This window comes from Fukomys damarensis, unplaced genomic scaffold (genome assembly GCF_012274545.1).
Source record: "Fukomys damarensis isolate Sample0158 unplaced genomic scaffold, DMR_v1.0_HiC HiC_scaffold_17, whole genome shotgun sequence".
NCBI classification, from domain to species: domain Eukaryota; kingdom Metazoa; phylum Chordata; class Mammalia; order Rodentia; family Bathyergidae; genus Fukomys; species Fukomys damarensis.
In genome coordinates this window covers 59,231,653-59,255,093 of record NW_022900929.1, presented here as the reverse complement: position 1 = coordinate 59,255,093, position 23,441 = coordinate 59,231,653, and the positions used below count along the sequence as shown (strand labels likewise).

Below are 23,441 nucleotides of genomic sequence, written 5' to 3'. Positions count from 1 at the left end.
TATGCTTTTTTTTTTTTTTTTTTTTTTGTATATTTGAATGTTCCCATATTTCACTGTAAAGGCTGGAATTGTAGATGGTGTTTCCCTAAGACCATGCACTACTGGGGATACACATTCCTGTGAAAAACCAGTCCCCTCTCTCAGTGGTGAAGCAATCAATAAAGAAAAATTCCAACAGCAAACCACAAGCATATGGCCGAAGAGGAATGAAAAGAAGTAGGGAAATGTTTGCTGGAAGATAGGAAGGTATACTATCTGATCACCTGTTTTAAGGTGTCTGTGTGTGTCTTCTTCTTGGCGAGGTGCCACCCTCATTCATGGCCTCACTGAAGAGATGTGTTTGATGACCACATCTGCACTGTCACTCTGTCCCCTGGATGCTGCTAAGCAATCCAGTGTTAGCAAGCTGACCCTGGGACAGCTCCAAAAAGGCCCTGCAGAATTTTAACTATGACATAGCTTTGTAGTGAGAGAACCAACAGGAAGCAGATGGGACTCCCACATCAGGATAATTTGAAGAGGGTTTATATATAGATTAATTACAAAGGTGTGGGCAGGGTGTAAAGAAACCACAAGGAGTAACTCAGGATCCTGGGGCGAGCAGGAGGTGGGAGGAGCAGCAGGAGCTTAAAGCTGTCATTACTACTAGGCTCAAAGGCATGTGAGAAGGGAAAGGTGATTGAAACTTCAAAGGTGAAAGCTATGAAGATAGGAGCAGAGAACTTCTGTTGACAGAGACAGCAAGCTGAGGAAGTCTCACAAGAAGGCACCAGACACATAAATATCCCCTCCTCATTCTTTTTCCTCCCTCCTGTTACCTGTCAGGATTCCTCAATGACCAAATCCAACTGGATGACAAACAAGTAGTCTTTTAAAGTAATCAATTCAAATCAAGGGTGGAAATTTAAATCAAAGGGGTGGAAAGTGGATCTGGAGGGGCAAAGCAAAAATATTTCAAACATACTGTAGCCAAAAAATGAGCTAGTGGTGGGCCATTAGTTTGTATCATTTTATACCAAATTCAGTGCTGAGGGAACCAGAATCATGAGTGGTGGCCAGAGGAACCAATCCGTAAAGAGGGTATAAAGTGCACAGTGTGGAGCCCTGTGTCAGTGCCAACCTACTGCAGGAACAAGTACATTCTCCAATTTCAGTGATTTGATTCAATCATCTGGCCCAGTGCAGGTATGCCTGGATGGTAGGAGGTTTTGTCCTTGGTGTGTGACTTAGGGATACAAGCTTCTTCCATCTTATGACTTAACTCATGAGTGCTTTAGAGCCCTCCTCTTCCAACTTGCAAGAGACACCATCTTGAGGTAAGGTACATCTTACAGGTAAAACAGGAGAGAGAATAAAAAACACCACCACTTATTAAAAACCTCAGTCTGGAAGTGATACACATCCCTTGTGCTTAATCCCATCAAAAGAGCTAGTCCCATGATGCATACCTGGGTATAGAAAGCTGCAGCTGTGCTGGCTGGAGTGGTAGGTGTTGCCTAGCATGGACTCTGCACATCAAAAACAGAGCTGGGAGGTCTAGTGGGCGGCTGATCACTTCTGCTATTGTCCCCAGCGGATTTCCATATCGTGGTCCATTTCCAGGAAGACCTTACTCTGCTGGTCACCTGCCATCTCTGTCACAGCCACCCCCCTCTTCCTGTGAGTGACCTTAGGATGTGTTATTTCTAGCACCTGAAACTCTGCAAAACCATATTCACTTAGGATCAGGAGTCACATTATAACCCCAAAAAAGTCATCTAATTATGCTTTCAGAATCCTAGCAGTTTTAAATTTGCTGTTCAAAAATATTTGCAATATCATATTTGAAGGTGTAATTATGCTACCCTCCATTATCCATTGTATCCTTACCTGTGGTGAACTTCTTCTTAAAAACCTCAGTTTTTTGATGTACACTGCAAAACTTTCAAAATAGATGAGGAAATAAGATACTTCCACGACAAAGAACACCTGAGAAATTTCATGAACACCAAACCAGCACTGCAAGGAATTCTAAAAATATCCTAGAAAAGGACACTAAAGGTCACAATACCATGAGGCCCAACAGAGCAAATCAAATAGGCAAGACAAAAAACTAAAAGGAGAGGGGAGAAAAAGTTAAAAAGTCAACAAAAGGACAATAACATGACAATAATAAGTCAGAACATATCAGTTATAACCATCAATGTTAATGGCCTCAATTCACCAATCAAGAGAAATAGACTGGCAGAATGGATTAAGAAGCAAAATCCAACAATATGTTGTATACAAGAAACACACCTAGTGCAAAAGGAAGCCCATAGACTGAAAGTGAAAGGATGGAAAACAATTCTCCATGCCACAGGAGCCCAGAAAAAAGCAGGGTAGCAATCTTATTTGCAAATCAAATTTCAAACCAAAACTCATTAAGAGAGACAAAGAAGGCCACTACATCCTTGTAAAGGGAACAATTCAATAGGAAGAGATGACAATCATAAACATATATGCACCAAATATAAATGCCCCCAACTAAATAAAACAAATATTAAGTAACATGAAAAAACAAATAAGCACTGATACAATTTTAGTGGGGGATTTAAATACCCCACTATCACAAATTGACAGATCATCTAGGCAGAAAATCAACAATGAAATAATAGAACTGAACCAAGCTTTGGAACACATGGACTTAATAGATGCCTACAGAGTATTCCACCCCACAAAATCAGAATATACATTCTTTTTGGCTGCACATGGATCATTCTCCAAGATAGACCACATATTGGCTCACAGAACAGGTCTGAATAAATGCAAAAGAATTGAAGTCATCCCCTGTATATTATCAGATCATAGTGCAATCAAGCTGGAGATCAATAGCACAAGAAACTGTAGGGATTTCACAAGCACATGGAAACTGAACAACACTCTCCTAAACAATCAATGGATTGCAGAGGAAATTAAAGAAGAAATTAGACAGTTTTCACAAATAAATGAAAATGCCAGTACAACATATAGGAATCTATGGGACACAATGAAAGCAGTTCTATGAGGAAAATTCACAACATTGAATGCCCACACTAGGAAAACAGAGCGGGCTCAAATAAACAACCTAATGATGAATCTTAGACTTCTAGAAAAATAAGAGCAAGAAAAACCTAAAGCTCGAACAAGAGAGGAAATTATAAAGATCCGAGCAGAAATCAAGGCAATGGAAACTAAGAAAACATACAAAAAAATAAATGAAACAAAGAGCTGGTTTTCTGAAAGAATAAATAAAATTGACAAACCCTTTGCTAATCTTATCAAAAAAAGGAAAGAAAAGGCAAAGATCCGTGCAATCAGGAATGAAAAAGGCAAAGTCACAACACATCCAAAAGAAATCCAGAAGATCACGAATACCTATTTTGAGAAACTGTACTCAAATAAAATGGAAAACACAGAATAAATGGACAGATTTTTAGATACTTATGAATTACTAAAGTTGAACAAAGAAGATAAAAACATTTTAAACACCCCAATTACAGTGAGTGAAATTGAAAATGTAATTAAAAATTTACCAACAAAGAAAAGCCCAGGCCCTGATGGATTCACTGCTGAATTTTACAAGACATTTAGAGAAGAACTACTGCCATTACTCTAAAAACTTTTCAATGAAATTGAAAGGGAAGCTATACTTCCAAATTCATTCCTCGAAGCAAGTATCACTTTGATTCCCAAACCAGGGAAAGATGAAACTAAAAAAGAGAACTACAGGCCAATCTCTTTAATGAATATAGATGCAAAAATCCTTAATAAGATACTAGCAAACAGAATACAGAGGATTATTAAGAAGATCATCCATCCTGATCAAGTCAGATTCATTGCAGGGATGCAAGGGTGGTTCAACATATGAAAGTCAATAAATGTAATACATTATATTAACAAAGTCAAGGAAAAAAAACCATATGATCCTCTCAATAGATGCAGAAAAAGCATTTGATAAAATTAAACACCCATTCATGATAAAAACCCTGCAAAAAATTGTGATAGATGGTCTATACCTCAACTTAATAAAGGCTATCTATGAAAAACCAACAGCTAAAATCATATTAAATGGCCAAAAATTGAAAACCTTCACGTTAAAATCAGGAACAAGAATTCCCACTATCACCACTCCTCTTCGATATAGTTCTGGAAACATTAGCCACAGCAATTAGACAAGAGAAAGAAATCAAAGCAATTAAACTGCCATTATTTGCTGATGATATGATGATACTCTACAATGAAGACCCCAAAAACTCCACCAAAAGACTTCTATTCTTAATTGACAGATTCAGTAGAGTAGCTGGATACAAGTTGAACACCCAAAAATCAATAGCCTTCTTATACACAAATAACAGACTCGCTGAGAGAGAAATAAAGGAAAAAATTCCTTTTACAATAGCATCCAAAAAAATGAAGTATTTAGGAATCAATCTAACAAAAGAAGCAAAAGATCTCTACACTGACTATACCACTCTGCAAAAAGAAATTGAAGAGGATATAAGAAAATGGAAAGATATCCCCTGCTCCTGGGTAGGAAGAATCAACATAGTGAAAATGGCCATACTACCAAAACTGCTATACAGATTCAAGGCAATGCCAATTAAAATTCCAACACTATATTTCACAGAACTAGAAAAAAGAATCCAAAAATTCATTTGGAACCATAAGAGACCTAGAATACCAAAAGCCATCCTAGGCAACAGATGCATGGCAGTGGGTATAACAATTCCCAATTTGAAACTATACTACAAAGCCACGGTGATAAAACATCATGGTACCGGCAAAGAAACAGGCCTGAGGAATCAGTGGAACAGACTGGAAGACACAAAAACAAATCCAGATGTCTCAGCTACCTCATCTTTGACAAAGGAGCTGAACATCCTCAGTGGAGGAAAGATAGCCTCTTTAATAAATGGTGTTGGAAAAACTGGATTTCAACCTGCCACAGATTAAAACTGCACCCTTATCTTTCACCATGCACTAAATTAAAATCCAAGTGGATTAAAGATCTAAATATTAAAACAGAAACATTTAACTTGCTGGAAGGTAAGTTAGGCAGAACTCTGGAAGACATTGGCATAGAAAAAGACTTTATGAACAAATCCTCAGTAGCACGGGAATTAACAGAAAGAATCAACAACTGGGATCTCATCTTATTAAAAAGATGTACTGCAAAAGAAACCATCAGCAGAACTAAGAGACAACCTACAATGTGGGAAAAAATTTTTACCAGCTGCTCCTCAGACAAAGGACTATTATCTAGAATATATAAAGAACTCAAAACAAGCAGCCCCCCCCAAATATAATGACCTGACTCAAAAATGGGCATCTGAAATGAACAGACATTTCTCAGACAAACAAGTAAAAGCAGAAAGTAAATATATGAAAAAAATGTTCCACATCACTGGTCATTCGAGAGATGCAGATGAAAACAACACTGAGATTCCATCTCACCCCGCAAAGAATGGCTGCTATCAAGAAATCACACAACAACAAATGTTGGCGGGGTTGTGGGGAGAAAGGAACCCTTCTCCATTGTTGGTGGGAGTGCAGACTGGTGCAACCACTATGGAAATCAATATGGAGATACCTCAAAGAGCTTGGACTGCAGGTTCCATTTGACCCAGCCATCCCTCTGCTGGGTATCTTTCCAAAAGAACTAAAAGAATCATATCACAGTGAAGTATGCACACCCATGTTAATAGTGGCACAGTTTGTAATAGCTAACACTTGGAAACAGCCCATTTGCCCATCAGTTGGAAACTGGATAAAGAAGATGTGGTTTTTCTATAAAATTGAATACTACTCAGACATAAAGAATGAGAAAATAGATTCATTCATAGGAAAATGGATACATATTGAAGATATACTCCTAAGTGAAATAAATAAGTCACACATGTAAATACCAAATAGTTTCTCTGGTGTGAATAAATTGCAATAATACATAAGATCCTAATGAGATTACTGACATTGTGAAATGGGAAGAAAGGAGCTAAAGGTGTAGGGAAGGTGGGATGGATGGGGGAGGGTAATAAGGGAAAAGAAAAAAAAAGATAAAGAAAAGATGGAAATTAAGTGGTTGTAGATGGGGAGGGGAGGAGGGGGTTAAGGGAGGGCAGGGACAAGGGGAAAAAATGAGAACCAAGACCTGTCATGTAAAGGTACAAGATCCCAACAATGAATGTAACTGTACTGTATCCCTAAAATGTACCAATAATCTCAATTAAAGCTGAAAAGAAAAAACACCTCAGTTTTTCCAGCCAAAATTGCATGGATTAGAAGTTGCAGAGAATTTTTTAATATTTATTCATTTATTTAAATTTTTACAATTTATTAAAGTTATCAACAAAAATTGTGTTTGCTTATCATGCGAAACATGTTGTTTTTTATAACTTTTTAATTCCCTTCCTAGCTAGCAGCTCAACCTGACACATGTAATACTACCAGAAATATTTGATTCGAACACTCTTCATTGCAGAAAATTTGTTGGCATCACATAAAGTTGTGAATATACTGACTTCACTGTTGAAAATATTCATTTCTTCCCTTGCTTTATTTCGGAAGTTGTCTACATTCAAGAAAATGAGAAAAATAGGGAATGTCTGCCAACTATCCTATAAATTATATCAAGATTTTTAAAAGGCGATTTCAAAGTACGGAGTAGCAGCTGTCCCTCTGCTTTTGCCAGAATTTGACCTAACGCTCATGAGTAAGTGTGGGCTTAGCAGTTCCAAAAGCATTTGTACTGAGAGGCAGAATCATTTGTGGTGGTTTTTCTTTTTCCTTTTTGCTTTCTTTCTCTTTCCTCCCACCAAAAAGGTTAGGGCAATACCACCAGAAAACTACAGAGATTTGGGCTGAATTCTGAAAATACAGGTTTTTCAACAGACATTTTCCTTTTCTTCCTCAAATTGTGAAACTAAACATACAGCTATGAGAGTCTAAATAACAGACACTCGCCGCACAGTCCATAATGGAGAAGTGGAAAAAAACACAAAACACTGTGGAAGGCACATTTTATTTACAGAAATAGAATCCACCAGACACAGGGGAACGGGATGAAAAAGGAGTTGTTAAGGCTGGCGTCAGCTCTGCTTTGTGTCCTCATCTTCATCCTCATCCTCATTCTGAGTTATAAATTAGTTCTTGTGCGTCATCTCGGAGCCACAGAACACTGTATTAAACCTCTGTATTAAACACTGTATTAAACCACTGTATTAATTCCTCTGGAGGAATCCAGAAGGGAGAGAAGCACAGATCCGCAGGACCCTCCTCCTACTAGGAGGGGAGGCTGTGCCACCCTGAGGTGTTATCTCTGAATGCCCCCACTCATAACCACAGCCAAACTCATAGGCAGAGACTCTAGAGGAAAATGTGGTACTGGCTCTTCCTCCTCTCTCCGCAGAACATTCTCAGGGAAAGTTCCAACTCAGCCAGAGGCCACTTATCTCAGAAACTCAACTCTTTGGTGCGGAACTGAGAAACGAAACACACGCGAGCAGGGTATCTAAATAGCCAAAATAGATGTTGCAAAGTCCAGGCACTAATGTTCAGAAATTCGACTCATAGTATAGCTCCTTGGGCCCTCACTAAGAGACATGACAAAGCCAAGTTCTCTGGTCCTTAGCCCACTGCTGGTCTTAAGTGGTGAATTAAAGCACAAAGGAGGAATTAAAGCACAATGCAGAGAGAAAGGCTGAGAGAGGAAGAAATCAGAGAAAGTAGTTAAAGATAGACACACTGATGTGCAAGAAATAACTCATGGCCTAGCAATAAGGGAGAAGGTAGACCAGACTATTCACAGGAAAAGAACCAGGAAAACACCGTGTGAGGACTTTGGTGGAGGAACTGGCCTATCCAAGCCTGTCAACCCAGCAGAGGTAATTTCATTTAAAAGGACCCCACTCACTCTGGCAGTGCTGCAGAGGATTCTTTGCCATTCATGGAGACATGCAAAAATAGCACAGATGTGGGAAGCCCTGTCTGTTATGAATGTTTTAATGCTATACATTTTTTTTCTTTTTGTACCAGGGATGGAACTCAGACCTTGCACTTGCAAGGCAGGAGCAGTGCCACTGAGCTAAATCCCCAGCCCTGCTATAGATTTGTCCTCTATTGGAAGGCAAACTTCTGAGAATGTCAATGTCACAGTGTAGCAGAGTTTAGCACCTGAATGTCCATTGCAATGTGGGCACTCGTGAATTTTATTTAGCATGAATTATGTTTACACTTTTTGCTCTTTTAAACTCAATAATAAGCTGCTATTTTTGGAGTGAGAGACTGAAACCTGAGTTTAAGTCCAGTCTCCCTACCTAGATTTTGTGATGATTAGCAGAATGAGAATGAGGGATGCCCCTTTATTAGATACAACCCGCACTAATCCCAGCAAATTCTGAAGGGCGACGTTTAACCCTAATGTATTTGTTCACTGTGGATTTCTTTCTCGGGCCCCATTTCAAATGATTACCTTATGTTTAGCTTTTGATATTTTAGGGAAAGTAGGTTCCCCCAATACCCAATTATCTAGATCTTAATTTGTAGAAATCGAATTATTTTAAAGAGCTAATTATGCCTTAAAATGCCAAGTTACCCATATGTAAAAGTTGCAGTCAGGACAGCGTTTTATAAAATTAAATGACTTGAACTGCCTTGTAGTGGTTTGCCACCTGCCAAAGTACCTGCCTGTAATAGTGTCAAAATTATTAGCTGTCTCTTATTAAACATTTGGTTAATTAGTAAAGTATAGTTTCCTATAAGAGTCCTATGGACAGGTTAGTCCTGCTCCTGGGTGGGATTAATTCAGGCATCACTTTTGTTGCTAGTGTACTAAGTTATTTTTAAAATAATTTTTAACATGTTATTTGATGATAATGCTGAAACCCCACCCTTCCACTGGGGCTCTTTGGAGCGTGAGTTCATAACACAATGGAATATTCATTATTGAAAGAATTTATTTGAGAAAAAGAGAGGGGTTGAGCAGGAGAATCAAAGAAAATTACAGATTTCATTAATATTGGCGCTCACAGTGCTCCCGAGGCACCCAGTAGGCACAGTTAATTGAAAGCTGACCTTGTTTAAGGCTCTAGCAGTAAATATTAATGTCAGTTGGGTGATGTTCAGGTAACAATATCCCATTTTTCCTAAATAATAGGCTTGGGTTCAGAGAAACAATTTTACTGGTCATTCACTGAACTACAGATGAATGTATAGTACAACTGAGAGACTCTAGGGAAACCTATTTCCTTTAGTCTGATATTTTTCTACCTCTAAGCTGATAATTTTTCTTTTTTTATTTTCCAAGGATTATAACTCTATAAGGAAATTACAAGTACAGGATTTTAAAAAGCTGAAATTACAGGACACCCTAGGATGACGAAGTATATAATGCTCTTAATGTTAAAAATGATATACAAGTTAGCACGTGATTCCTATTTCTTTGTCACATTTGGGTCCTATCCACCTATGATGTACTTTTGAAAACTGTCCTCATTTGAAACTGATAGATATTGATCCAAATCTTGGTGACTTATAAGGTCAATTTTGACATAAAAATAAAGCTTCCTTGAAATTTTCCTCAACTATGATAAACATAAGCGTATTTTCTTCCTTTTTAGCCAAATTTATTAACTTCAGTCCTCAAATTTCTTTGTAGCATGAGTTTTTATGCTTATGAATGCAAATAAATCACTCAGTTTTAATTTTCTTTTTTTGGTGTTATTGATAAGCATCCTTATCAGTGCTAAATAAACCGTACAACAAGCATATGTGACCCATTAAAATAAAATTGAATAATCTCTCAGACACTCCACAGTCTCCACTGTTCTCCCTCTCTGGGGCCCCAACTCATGCTACATAATTAGTTTCTGTGAAGTGGCTCAGTTCCCATAGCCAGTGAGTGGGTTCTGGCGGATTTGGCCACACTGGAATTCCCTGTTCTTGAAATCTTTAGCGGGGCTAGAATCTAAGAACTTCCCAACGAGTGAGATTCAGCAGGTAAGAATGGTGGTTCTCTGTTCACCAGACACTAGAGACTATTGGTGAGGGCTAGAGAAACTTGTCAACCCAAGGATGTATGTGGGGGAGATCACAGAGAGAAAGAGAAAAGGTACCTTTTTATGGAGTGGTCAGAATTTTTGAAACTGTACTTATTTTGGAGACACTAGAGTTGTTTTGACTATGGCCAGTGAAATATTTATGGGATTTGATGTAGTTCTGTTCTCTTTACCTTAATAGAAGGTTTCATTTGTCTTTGATTTGTCTTTCATTTCCCAAGTACGTTTGTTTTCTGCTAATTAACCTTGCTAATGTCAGTGTACTTTGGAGAATATAGGTAGGAATGTGAGAGTGTGAGGCCATTTGTTGGCATTAAATATGAAGTTGATTAACTATATGTATGTGTCCATATATGTTATGTTCAAAGATTGGCAGCACTATAGCCTGATATTAAGCATCATTTTATGTGACATGTATCTTATAAAGCCAAATAATTGAAAGTCATGCTAGTCAAGCTTTTGTTTAATTGAGACCAGTTTATGCTTGGAGCATTTAAATTATACAGCTATGCTAATTAGTCTATTTTATTACTTGTGGTTTAACATTATTAGATTTAGGTTGTAATCGCTAATGATCATTTACTTGTTAACTAGCATGTTGTCATTAAAATAAATTTTAGAATTATATTGTTAGTGTACTTAGTTATTATCCCATAAGTAACATAAACAACTGGAAGAACTTGTGCCAGATGGTAAGATAAACTCTCTTATCATAATTCATTTTACAATATCAATTTTTGTGTAGATTCTAAATACTAGAAACATCATCTGTCTTGTAACAGCATAAAATGTACAAAACTACAACTATTTCCCCACAGTAATGAGAGACATGTAAGTAAATGTTTATTATAACAATATGTGGTTGGCAAGTGATGAACCATTTATAGACTATTCAAATGTATTGTTAAAGTGTGAATTGTAAAATGTACAGTTGTGGAATAGCAGCCTTTAAATCTCCTTCACTTGTGAAAGGAACTGCAGTTAGATGTGTCTAGGATCAGAGGAAATTACTTAAAATATAATCACCCTATCTGAGTTGATCTGATATTTCAGGGAGATAACATTTTTGAAGCTCTGTTTAAAAACATGTTCAAAATTACATGGCACGGAAGATTTTCCTTGTTAGGGGGACTTGCCAAGATGTTGTCACTTTATCTGTAGTAACTATCTAAGCTGATTGAGCACTCCAGATTACATATTTCTTCAAATTATAAACAATATTATAATAACATAGACAAATTTATTGGTCTCCTTAACAGTATTATAAATGATAAACTTCATCATAGACCAGCCCACTGACACCTATTCAAGACACACTGAATTTAAATAGGCAGAAGACATCTTAATATTAGCCTAGTGTAGGTTTCTATTTTCTTTTTTAAAGAGGGAAATGACTAAACAACAGTAAAGAAAAATAACTTTCTTTTGGGAAATTTTTAGAATAATTTGTTATGCAGCCAAACATGTATGACCACAGCTTTTGGACTTCATTTGGTAGTCAGTGCTTGAGCAGAGCCAACTCTATAGCCTGGGTGGACTTCTTAGCATTATTTTAGAGTATTAATTGTTGTCCAGCCTAGACTGTGAATCCAGGAAGCAGAGATAATGTTGGAATCACAAGTGAAACAAGCTCCCAGGAACTCTGCTTAGCACATGCATTCTGTCTTGTTTAGTGCTAGTTACTAACATTTCCCTGTCCCTCAATTACTTCTTTCTTTCCGAAGGGCAGGGTGTGTATATTATTCATCTGTGGGTCCCCCAAACCCTTATCTTTGTACTTTTGTAGATGGGGATCTCTGTAAAAGTTCAGGAGAAATGCATGTGGAGAATCGTAAGCCTCACCCTTCCAACATAACTGAAGGCCTCTTATGCTTTTTTTTTCCCCTCTCATTGAGTTTATTGGTACATTTTAGGAATACAGTACAGTTACATTCATCATGGGGATCTTGTACCTTCACATGACAGGTCTTGGTTCTCATTTTTTCCCCTTGTTCCTGCCCTCCTGTCACCCCCTCCTCCCCTCCTCATTTACAAATACTTCATTTCCATTTTTTTATTTTCTCATATTTTTTTCTTTTCACTCATTACCTTTCCCCTACTCTTCCCACTTTCCCTACACCTCTAGCCCTTTTCTTCCTATTTCACATTGTCAATTATATCATTAGGATCTTATATAGTATTATAGTTTTTCACACCAGAGAAACTATTTGGTATTTGCACATGTGTGACTTATCAGTACCAAGTCAAAACTATGTGGATTATTATTGCAGTTTATTCTGAAGTAAAAATATTGCATAACTGACTTTTTAAAAATATCCCTTTACTCTCATCAGGTACTTAATATGGGAACAGTAAAGCCATGGGCACAGAGAAGTGTTAGAAAGAACCCTTTCCCCCAGTACTTCTGAAAGAAAACTGAAATAATGTCTTCAAAATCAATACCCTCACCCCCTACCATCTTATGTATTATTTCTGCTGGGATGATAAACATAGAAGCCCATGGGTTATCCTTTCAGAGAAAGAGGTTATTTTTTGTTGGGAGTTCATTTTTCAGAGCACAGGAAACATAGATACATGGTGGGATTTTTTTTTTTTTTTAATTTCAATGCTGTGCTTTCTAGGGCCTTTTCCCAAAGTTGGTGAGGTAATTTCAAAACCTCAAACATGTCTTTGCGTGTTCAGTCTGACTTTGGCCAAGCTCATTCAATCCTGAGAAAGCAAACAAGCTCTGTAGGAATAACATCTTACTTCGGTAAGATGGGCTAATTAGAGTGAGCTGAGCTCTTTATTTAATCTTCCTACAGTTATCCTTTTAATGTGTTCTGTAATTGCAAACCTTTGGTCTGTTAATCTCTGATTCATTAGTGGGCTTCTCAAGTGTTTATTAAGGAGCGTGGGTAATATTATGGTAATTACTAATAATCTTTGTTCATGGCACATTTACAAAGATCTCTGCAGGGAGTTCCATTACGTTCATCACCACTTGCTATCAATGTACAACTTTTGTTAGCAGCCTCTCACCCTTATAAAATGTGGAACTTGAGGGATTTAGAAAATAAAGTGAAATGTCTTTTTTTCTCTTAGGCTAAGAGACTCACATATTAACTCTGAGTGCTGTTCTTCCTCCCAAATAAAATTCTCTTCTGCTGTTTGGCGTTCCCTTTTGCCAGTGAGGAGAAAGGCAGAGGGATTAGATTATATCTTACCAGTTTATGCTGAGTCAGTGGCAATATTGGCTTCATAACTGCCCTGTCTATGTCCTTGGGCATAAAGGGGGAGGTTATGATGTAACCAAATGTATTGTGCTGCATAAAATTCCACTGAGGGGTGGGGTGGGAGTGAACATAACAGAGTTGTCTTTGGTGGTAAGAAACCCTTGCATCTCTATCCTAAATGAAACCAAACTTGCCACCTCCTTTTTTGATACCTGAAATCCTTTTAACAGAGGAAAAGCTTAGACAGAAAAATTTGAAAGTGAAAGGGACAGTAAAGATGAATGATTGATGTGATGCTTTCTGAAAACAGGGTTGAAGAGGGTGAGGCAAGAGAAAGCCCAAAACTTTGTTGAATGAGAAATGACCTAGAGACGCAGGACACCAGAAATAAAGCTGCACTGGTATTTTTAGTATCGGTGGAAATGCCAAAGGAATAGCTTGCAATGACCCCCAAAGGTATCCCCCAAATCTCTATCAGTTCTCTCCCCAGTGCACACCAAATAATCATATGATTTGATATAAAATCTGAGGAATGATATACAAATATAAATTGAGGACAAATCCCATCACCTACCCCAATCTGGCCTTTTGCTACTAATTGCTACCTATTCATATGAAGATACAAATACATAGTTTCATAATCATATAAAAGTGTGAGTAAATAAATTATATTTATGTGTATTTTACTCATATAAACATATTCTGAAATTTTCAGTTCTTTGGAAATAAATGCACTTCTTAAATTTGACATTTTGGAATTTTAAACTACCTTGTCATAAAGTTTTTAACAGCAGCAAAACCATTGTATTTCTTGCACACATTTTTTGGTATATTTTAGGTATACAATATAGTTACATTCATCATTGGGATTTTGTACCTTTACGTGATATATCTTGGTTCTTATTTTTTCCCCATCCCCCTAGTCTTCTTCTACCCCCTCCACCCTTCCATATTTACAAAGACTTTGTTTTAATTTTTTTCCTTTTTTCATATGTTTTCTTTCCCTTCTTACCTTTCCCCTACCCCTCCCACTTCCGCTATACCTTTAGACCTTTTCTTCCTTTAAAACAATTTCAATTATACATTTTGATCTGTATTTACACTTTTAGTTTATCATACCAGAGCAACTATATGGTATTTACACATGTGTGTCCTATTAATTTCTCTTAAGAGTATGTCCTTCATGTGCATCCAATTACCTATAAATGTCTCTAGTTTCTCATGCTTTATGGCTGAGTAGTATTCCATTTTATAGAAAACCACATCTTTATCCAGTCTCCAGTCTCAAGTTGATGCGCAATTGGGCTGTCTCCAGGTTTTAGCTATTACAAACTGTGCCGCTATAAACGGGTGAGCATATATCACTGTGGTATGATTCTTTTAATTCTTTTGGAAAGATACCCACAAAGGGATATCTGGATCAAATGGGACTTTTAATCGTAGTTGTTTGAGGAATCTCCATATTGATTTCCACAGTGGTTGCACCAGTCTGCACTTCCACCAACAATGGAGAAGGGTTCCTTTCTCCTTACAACCCCACCAGCATTTGTTATTGCTTGATTTCTTGATAGCAGCCATTCTTTCTGGGGTGAGAAAAAAGACTCTCCTTCACCATAGAGCCTTTCTTCTGCATCACTCAAATGATCAATGCTGTTGAACATTTTTTCATATGTGTGTTTGTTGCTTTTATTTCTTTGTCTGAGAAATGTCTGTTCCTTTCAGATGCCCATTTTTGAATCAGGTCTTTATATTTGGTGGGGACTGATTTTTTTTTTTTTTAGTTCCTTATATATTCTAGATAGTGGACCTTTGTCTGAGGAACAGTTGGTAAAAAAAAATTTTTTCCCAACATTATGGGTTGTCTCTTAGCTCTGTTGGTGATTTCTCTTGCAGTCCAGAAGCTTTTTAAAAAGATGAGATCCCAGTTGTTGATTCTATGTGCTACTCCCCATGCTACTGAGCATTTTTTCATAAAGTCTTTTCCTATGCCCATGTCTTCAAGAGTTCTACTTATCTTCCAACAAGTTTAGTGTTTCTGTTTTAATATTTAGATCTTTTATCCACTTGGATTTCAGTTTAGTGCATGGTGAAAGATAGGGATCTAGTTTTAACCTTTGGCAAGTTGAAATCTAGTTTTTCCAACACACTTAATTAAATAGGCTATCTTTCCCTCCACTGAGGATATTTGGATCCAGTTTTTCCAACACACTTAATTAAATAGGCTATCTTTCCCTCCACTGAGGATATTTGGCTCCTTTGTCAAAGATGAGGTAGCTGAGTAAGCCAGGAGTTCTTTGTGCATCTTCTAATCTATTCCACAGATTCTTTGATCTGTTTCTTTGTCAGTATCATGCTGTTTTATCACAGTGGCTTTGTAGTATAGTTTCAAGTTGGGGATTGTGATACCCGCTGCCATGTCTCTGTTGCCTAGAATGGCTTTTTCTATTCCAGGTCTCTTCTGGTTCCAAATGAGTTTTTGTATTGTTTTCTTTAGTTCTGTGAAATATGCTGTTGGGATTTCAATCAGGATTGCACTGAATTTGTATAGCAGTTTTGGAAGTATGGCCATTTTCCCTATATTGATTTTTCCTACCCAGGAACAAGGGATGTATTTCCATTTTCTTCTATCTTCTTCAATCTCTTTTTTCAGAGTGTTATAGTTCTCAATGGAGAGATCTTTTGCTTCCTTCATTAGATTGATTCCTAGATATTTCTTTCTTTCTTTCTTTCTTTCTTTCTTTCTTTTTTTTTTTTTGGATGCTATTGTGAAAGGGATTCTTTCCTTAATTTCTCTCTCAGATAGAAATTCCAGATGTGTGATTCCAGATGGAGATTCAAGCCTCTGTTATTAGGACAATGGAGAGGTCTATCCTTTTCTTTCGAATGCAATCCATAAGAGTGTGGCTTTGCCTTTGCAGTTTTACAAAGAGTTTTATTACATAAGTGGAAAACTGGCTCCTCAGCATAGAGAGAATTTGTTAGCACAGATTGCAGCTTGGAGAATACTAATGTAGAATTTCAGTGCAGGAGAGAAACCTTTTAAATTGCTGAAATGTAGTGGAAAGGAAGAAGAAAATTGCTCTTTTACCATGATTGACCGAAATGCACTATAATTATATCTACTTGAAACAGATTCCTTAGAAGAACTGATAACTCTGTGATCAGAATAAGTCATGTGGAATGGAACTACATGCTACATATACTTTGTCGCTCTGCAAAATGTAGACATTCTATGTATGAGATTCACAATAGAAGAAACACTACTTGCTTTCACCTGTTTAATGGCACTTTCAGCTGCTTTAGCACAGCAAGGACTGTTTGGGAGGCTTTACTGAGGCATCAGTGTTTGTCATGCCTGTCTGTCCTTTTGTATTGCTCGTCCAGTGACGTTTGTGAACTCTTTTCATGTAGCTATTTTGATGTCACCTCTCTGGTTAATAAAGAATACAGCAACACTCATCAGACATTCACCTTTTATAAGAAGCATTCCTTAAGGATCTCACTGATTACCTTTATTTCCAGGTCTAAAATGGACAGGCAACTCATATTAACTGAATAAATAATGGATTGGAAATATTATTTTGGGGGTCTAAAAACAGAAAGAAACCATAATTAAGGAGTGAAGTACCTAGAATCCCAGTAGCTGGGCTAGTTAGCTAGTTAGTTATAAAGTAACTATATTCTATATTCATGTTTATGAAAGCCTGGGTATTGCCGGAACTTGCAGACATCTTAGATAAATCTCAAGTCTCTAATATCAGCCGAAAAAGAGGGAAAAAGAGGAGTTAAGGTCGTCTTTCTAGACATGAGAGTGTTTTTGGTTTGGTCCACCTGCTGACTCTTCACAGTCCCATCTAAGACTGGGGCTGCACAACGGTGACATGGCCATTGGAGGTAGTTGACGTGCTGGGCTGATGTGCAGGGAAAGGTTGAAAGTTCTATAGGGGCCTTTGGCTTTATCTGCCAAGTGCCTCTGCTAAGCAGCTGAGTCTTCACCCAACCTGAGCACTCGAGCCTGTGGCTTTAGCCAAGTGCTACGTCTTTCTGGAGGAACTACGGATAGACAGGCTCTGTGGTGAAGGAGAGTCTTTTTCTCAGTTCCTCATCAGAAAGGGCAGCCTTCCCTCACTGGCCTTTGTTCCTTTCCCACCTGAAATGTTTCATCTTGGTTTGCTCTTTTTGCCTCTCTGAATCCCAGGAGGACCAGCTCAAATCCCTTTCCCTTCCTGAAACCCTCCCTAAGCCTCAGAGCAAAGCAGTGAACCCCATCCCCTTGAACACCTGGATAACCCTGGTGCCCAAGCTGCTTGACATTTCGGATGTTCTCCCTTATATTTACAATTGCTTTTGCTTGTATTTCTTTTTTATGCTGCTTCACAGTGGACATAATCTCCTGGGATTTTATAAAACCTATTGTGTCTTATATCATGTGGCACACATCAAGAAAAAAACTTCCTAATTTGGAAGAAAAGCATCTAGAAAGGAATTTGAAGTAAATATATTAACAAAAGATTGTTACAGGTATTATAAAAAAAAATCTATGTGTGTGTAAAACTTTTCTAATGTATGAGACTATTTTAAATAACTTTCTTAAAAAGAATAATTAGAGAAAAGTCTTGGATTTCCTAACTAGATTTGAGAAAGTGTTTAATACTCAGCAATGAATATAGGTTATAAATATGTAACTGCAGAAATGGAGTTACTTTATTTGAACTAAAACCAGTCATATTTTGAAAATTGTTCTATATTTTTTAGATATATTTGCACAAACCTCCAACTAGTCCTCCCATAGTATTATTTTCTGTTTGGTGTTAGTTCTTTTGTATTCAGAGTACCAAGTTATCTCATCTATATGATGCTATAGAACAAAAATATCCAAGTATGATACATCTACCTGACCATCAGCTCTTGTTCTTAGGCTAGAAAGAACCTTTCACTGAGTCTTCTACCCAAATTGTCTTTAGATCCAAAACAATTTAAATGAGTTTGCTATTCTGAATATGACCTTCTTATAATCTCTGTGCAGTTTAAATTTAGGAGTATAATTAATCTAAACTGATCCAATATAGGTGGAAATTTTACCAAAAAATCCAACTTTCTAAAGATGAGCATTTATGACACTTTAAAGTTTGGCAATTGTAGGTATAGGGTTGTGGAAAATTACTTGCTGTGTGAAAGATCAAAAGAACATGCTGAATATATCAACAACAAATTTTATTTAAGAGAAAAATGTCCACCTAACATGTGCCCCTTTTCTTCATTTATATTGTTTTCATTTGTGATGCCTTCGTAGTTGTTCTCACCCTGTACTCACAACTCTACCCCATCTCACCAGCTAATATTTATTTAGGGATTTGCATGTGCCAGGAACTGTGCTCAGAAATTCACCTCCCACATTCCTGAACAGATACTCTCCTGCCCAGAAACTTTTAGCAGCTTTCCACTTTGTAAAACCAAACGTGATTCCAGCTTCACTTCTTGCCTTTGATGAATCATTCCATTAATTTGCCCAATGGCTTCAGTCGCTTTTCTCTGTGATGTGTATCATTCTTCAGCATACTTCCCTGAGGCCGAGAGCATCTAAAGTACATTATTCTTTGTTGTGTTCATATCATGAAGCCAATAATATGAAAAACATCGTGAAATAAATAGTATTGGCAGCAATTGTGAAAAGTTATTTCTTTTTTTAAAGAAACAAGTGAAATTGTGGTGGGAAACAGAAGAGAGAGAAGGTCCTTAAATCAGAATTGGAATAAGAATAAGGAAACCCAAAAGAGTAAGCTGACAAAATAAACTAAAGAATGGCGAACAACTGGGGTTGGGGAGAAATGAGGGTACTTGTTATCAGTCTCTTCAGATACAAACCTTAGGGCAAATTCACAATAAAAAATAAAAACCTGGTCCTAGAAGCATCCACATTTGCAAGGTGAGAGTTCTGAGATAAATGTTCATACTCAAAAAGAAGAGAGAGGAGAAGGAAGAGCAGGAGGAAGAGGAGGAAGAAAATTTTTAATTGAACAACATAATACACCGCATAGTAAAATGACCCCAACATACAATCTCAGTTCTCACTCCAACTGCAGGCACCTGCCTGCCAGAATTAATTCCAAATTCACATCAGGATCCATGGAAGGCCATGTTAGCTGCTCAGTACTTTTTACCTGTATATTAAATCATCACTGAGACATACCAATTAAGATAAGACTTAGAGCTACATATTTGTTTCACACACATCTTTAGATTTTGAATTATATGTTAATATAGGACATCTGTGTATGCTTTTCACAAAACAAAAAAATGTAAGTGCCTCAGGATTCATCTGCCTAAGTAGCAGATGAAAAAAGAATCCTTTTCTATAGTTTCTATTATACAGAGTTTCTATTAAATTCTACAGAAATAAGGCAAAGATTATATAAGATACTCAAATCAATAAAATCTATAGTAAAGATGAGAATCAGATTAATCTGAAAATATGAATTTCTAAGGCTGAAAAGTGGGAAAAATCGCTTTGCAAAATCTTTAACTTGGACTTTTTTGTGTTTGTTTTTTATTTCTAGGTTCCAGATTCAGAGAAGTACAGCTGATCCAAACAGTTATAAAAGCTTGGGAGACAGCTTTCGAATGATTTTTCGAACAGAAGGGTATGTATTTTTTTTAATATATATATATATAGAACCTATGCTGCGAGGCATGTTAATATATTTCTGCAAAACCTATTTTCTCATTTTCAGTGGTTTATTTTCCTATGTTTATTGGGAAAGCATACTTTAAAGGAGGCTTTCCTACTTTGTTATATTTTTCCTGACATGATTAAAAACTGAATATTAATGTAATAGAAACTGCCACAGAAAAGGTTATTGTTATCTTGCTTAATGACTAAAGGACAGTTTCTAATTTATATCACTAAGGGTTTTTAAAGTTCTTATAATGAAGGCCACCTAAACTTGACAGTTCTTTGTTTTGTTCTCAAAAATAATCCCCAAAAGCTTCCTTGTTTGCCTATTGGTTTATTAATATGCAATCAAATCTGTGTCAAAAGCTGGTGCATCAAATTCATTATCATATCTATTAAATCAGTGGTCCCCAGCCTTGGTGGGACTGGTTTTGTGGAAGACACTTTTTCCATGCACTGGGGTGGGTGAGAAAGAGGAGATTCCAGCACACGATATTTATTGAACACTTTATTTCTATTGTTATTATGTTGTGGTATATAGTGAAATAATTACCATAATGCCGAGGACTGTTGGTACTCTTTTAAATGTAGCTTTCTTTTTGTTCCCAGTCTTAGATTCTGCCACTGTGTCATCATTTGGTCTTTCCCCCTTTTCAAAGAAGCTCTCTGGTTATTTTTGGGTTTTATTTGTTTCGGCTAGAGTTAGCTTGTGACTGAGACAAGTGTGTTGTGCAAGAATGAGGCACTGACAGAAGTAGTAAATTAAATAATCAGTGCACCCTGCACAGACTAAATTAAGTGTCAGATTCTGACTTAAAGCCTGCACCAGACTCAACGGTGCAATTGAAATACACCACCCTATTTGCCACTATAAAACCTGCTACCAGATGCAGCTTGTTACTGGCCACTTGCTGATAGAGATTTTTTTCTATTAAGTTCATTGGTACATTTTAAGTATACAATATAGTTACATTCATCATTGGGATCTTGTACCTTTACATGATGTATCTTGGTTATTTTTTTCCCCATTCCCCTGCCTTCCCTTCACCCCCTCCATCCTTCCCTATTTACAAAGACTTTTAAAATCTTTTCATTTGTCATATTTTCTCTTTTCCCTTCTTTCTTTTCCCTACTGTTCCCACTTCCCCTATTCCTTTAGCCCTTTTCTTCCTATTTCACATTATCAATTATACAGTTTGATCCTTACTTACACTTTTAGTTTTTCACACCAGAGAAATTATTCAATATTTACACATGAGTCCTATTTATTTCACTTGACTATGGCCTCAATATGCATCCATTTACCAATAAATGTCTCTAGTTTCTCATTCTTTATGGCTGAGTAGTATTCCGTTTTATAGAAAAATGACATCTTCTTTATCCAGTCTCCAGTATCCAGTTGATGGGTAATTGGACTGTTTCCAAGTTTTAGCTATTACAAACTGCCACATATGTCACTGTCATATGATTCTTTTGGAAAGATACCCAGCAGAGGGGTAACTGGGTCAAATTGGACCTCTAATCCTAGTTCTTTGAGGTATCTCTATACTGATTTCCACAGTGGTTGCACCAGTCTGCACTCCCACCAACAATGAAGAAGGGTTCCTTTCTCCCCACAACCCCTCCAGCATTTGTTATTGCTTGATTTCTTGATAGCAGTCATTCTTTCTGGGATGAGGTGGAATCTCAGTGTTGTTTTCATCTGCATCTCTTGAATGACAGTGATGTTGAACATTTTTTCATGTGTTTATTTGCTGCTTTGACTTGTTTGAGAAATGTCTGTTCATTTCAGATGCTCATTTTTGAATCAGGTCTTTATATTTGGGGGGAGGTCTGACTTTTTTGAGTTCTTTGTGTATTCTAGAGAGTAGACCTTTGTCTGAGGAACAGTTGGTAAAAAAATTTTTCCAACACTGTGGGTTGTCTCTTAGCTCTGTTGGTGATTTCTCTTGCAGTGAAGAAGCTTTTTTAAAAAGATGAGATCCCAGTTGTTGATTCTATGTGCTAGTTCCCATGCTACAAAGGATTTGTTCATGAAGTCTTTTCCTATGCCAATGTCTTCGAGAATTCTACCTAACTTATCTTCCAACAAGTTTAGTGCTTCTGTTTTAATATTTAGATCTTTAATCCACTTTGATTTTAGTTTAGCTCATGGTGAAAGATGGGGGTTTAGTTTTAATCTTTGGCAGGTTGAAATCCAGTTTTTCCAGAACAGTTTATTGAAGAGGCTATATTTCCTCCACTGAGGATGGTTGGTTCCTTTGTCAAAGACGAGGCAGCTGAGTATGTCTGGTAGTACTCTATCACTGATAGAGTTTTTATATCAATTACAGCCATAATATTATGATTTCTTTGCTGTCAAACCCTTCTGATAACATTGATCTCTTTGTGACCTCTCTTCGTTGCTAGCATCTCAGCTTTAGCCCCACCTCTGGTCATCAGGAATGAGAATTTCATTAAGATCGTGCAATCTAAATCCTTCTCGTGCAGTTTATGCAGTAGAGTTCATGCTCCTATGAGAAGCTAAAGCCACTACTCTTCTGACAGGAGGTGGAGCGCAGGCCGTAGTATGAGTGAGGAGCAGAGACTGTATGTACCGATGAGGTTTCACTGGCTCGCCTGCCACATCCCTCTTGCCGTGCAGCCCATCTCCTGACAGACCACAAACCTACACTGGCGCACGGCCCAGTGGTTGTAGCCCCTGTACTAGATCAGGTAAATAGAACGTTTTGTTTACGCAAGCTAAAATTGACTTGGATGTGTATATTCACTTCAAGACTATGAAGTACAATTTTCTGTTGTATATTATCATATTATATGTGATATATTTGTATTCAAAATTATTTTTATGAGAATTGGTTGACAATAACTATTGAAACATTTGACAGTAATGATAAATGATATATATTATACATCCATTACTTATTATCTGTTATATAATATACAATAATACATAATCTCTTATGTATAATGTATATCTACTGTGTATAATAGATTATGTATTATTACATATGAATCTATTCTGTTCTTGGAATTCTCCTTCTAATTCTGCAAGTTAGGTTCCACTCCAGTTGAACAGAAATTTTAAAAATGTGGAGAAGTTAGTAAATTTTACATATTTGTAAGTAGAGGAGCTGGGCCTCAAATCCCTATCAGCTTGACCCACTATAATTAATTGGCTTTTGCCAGATTATACTGTAAACACTATTTTACTAATCATTTATTTTTATTTTATTTATTTATTTATTTGGTACTGGGGATTGAACTCGGTTGCGAGGCAGGCACCAGAACCACTGAGCTAAATCCCTGGCTAATCATTTATTTTAATTAAACCTACATCATGAATATCTTTCCAAGCTAATATATCCTTAACATTATTTATCTATCTATATGCTGCAATTTATTAAATTAATTCCTTAGGGAAATCTTAATGTTTTCAGATTTTTGCTATTATAAATAACAGTGTGATAAATATTTTTAATATAATCTTTGCACGTTTGT

General features: G+C 36.9%; 1 protein-coding gene across 1 annotated transcript in view; it reads left to right on the top strand.

Moving 5' to 3' along the window:
- Slc25a21 (solute carrier family 25 member 21) overlaps window positions 1–23,441 on the top strand; it is a 474,275-nt gene that overhangs the window by 321,161 nt on the left and 129,673 nt on the right. Inside the window, exon 3 of the mRNA XM_010632665.3 lies at window positions 19,825–19,908. Coding sequence (XP_010630967.2) covers window positions 19,825–19,908 — 84 coding nt within the window. The remainder of the gene's footprint in view (window positions 1–19,824; window positions 19,909–23,441) is intronic.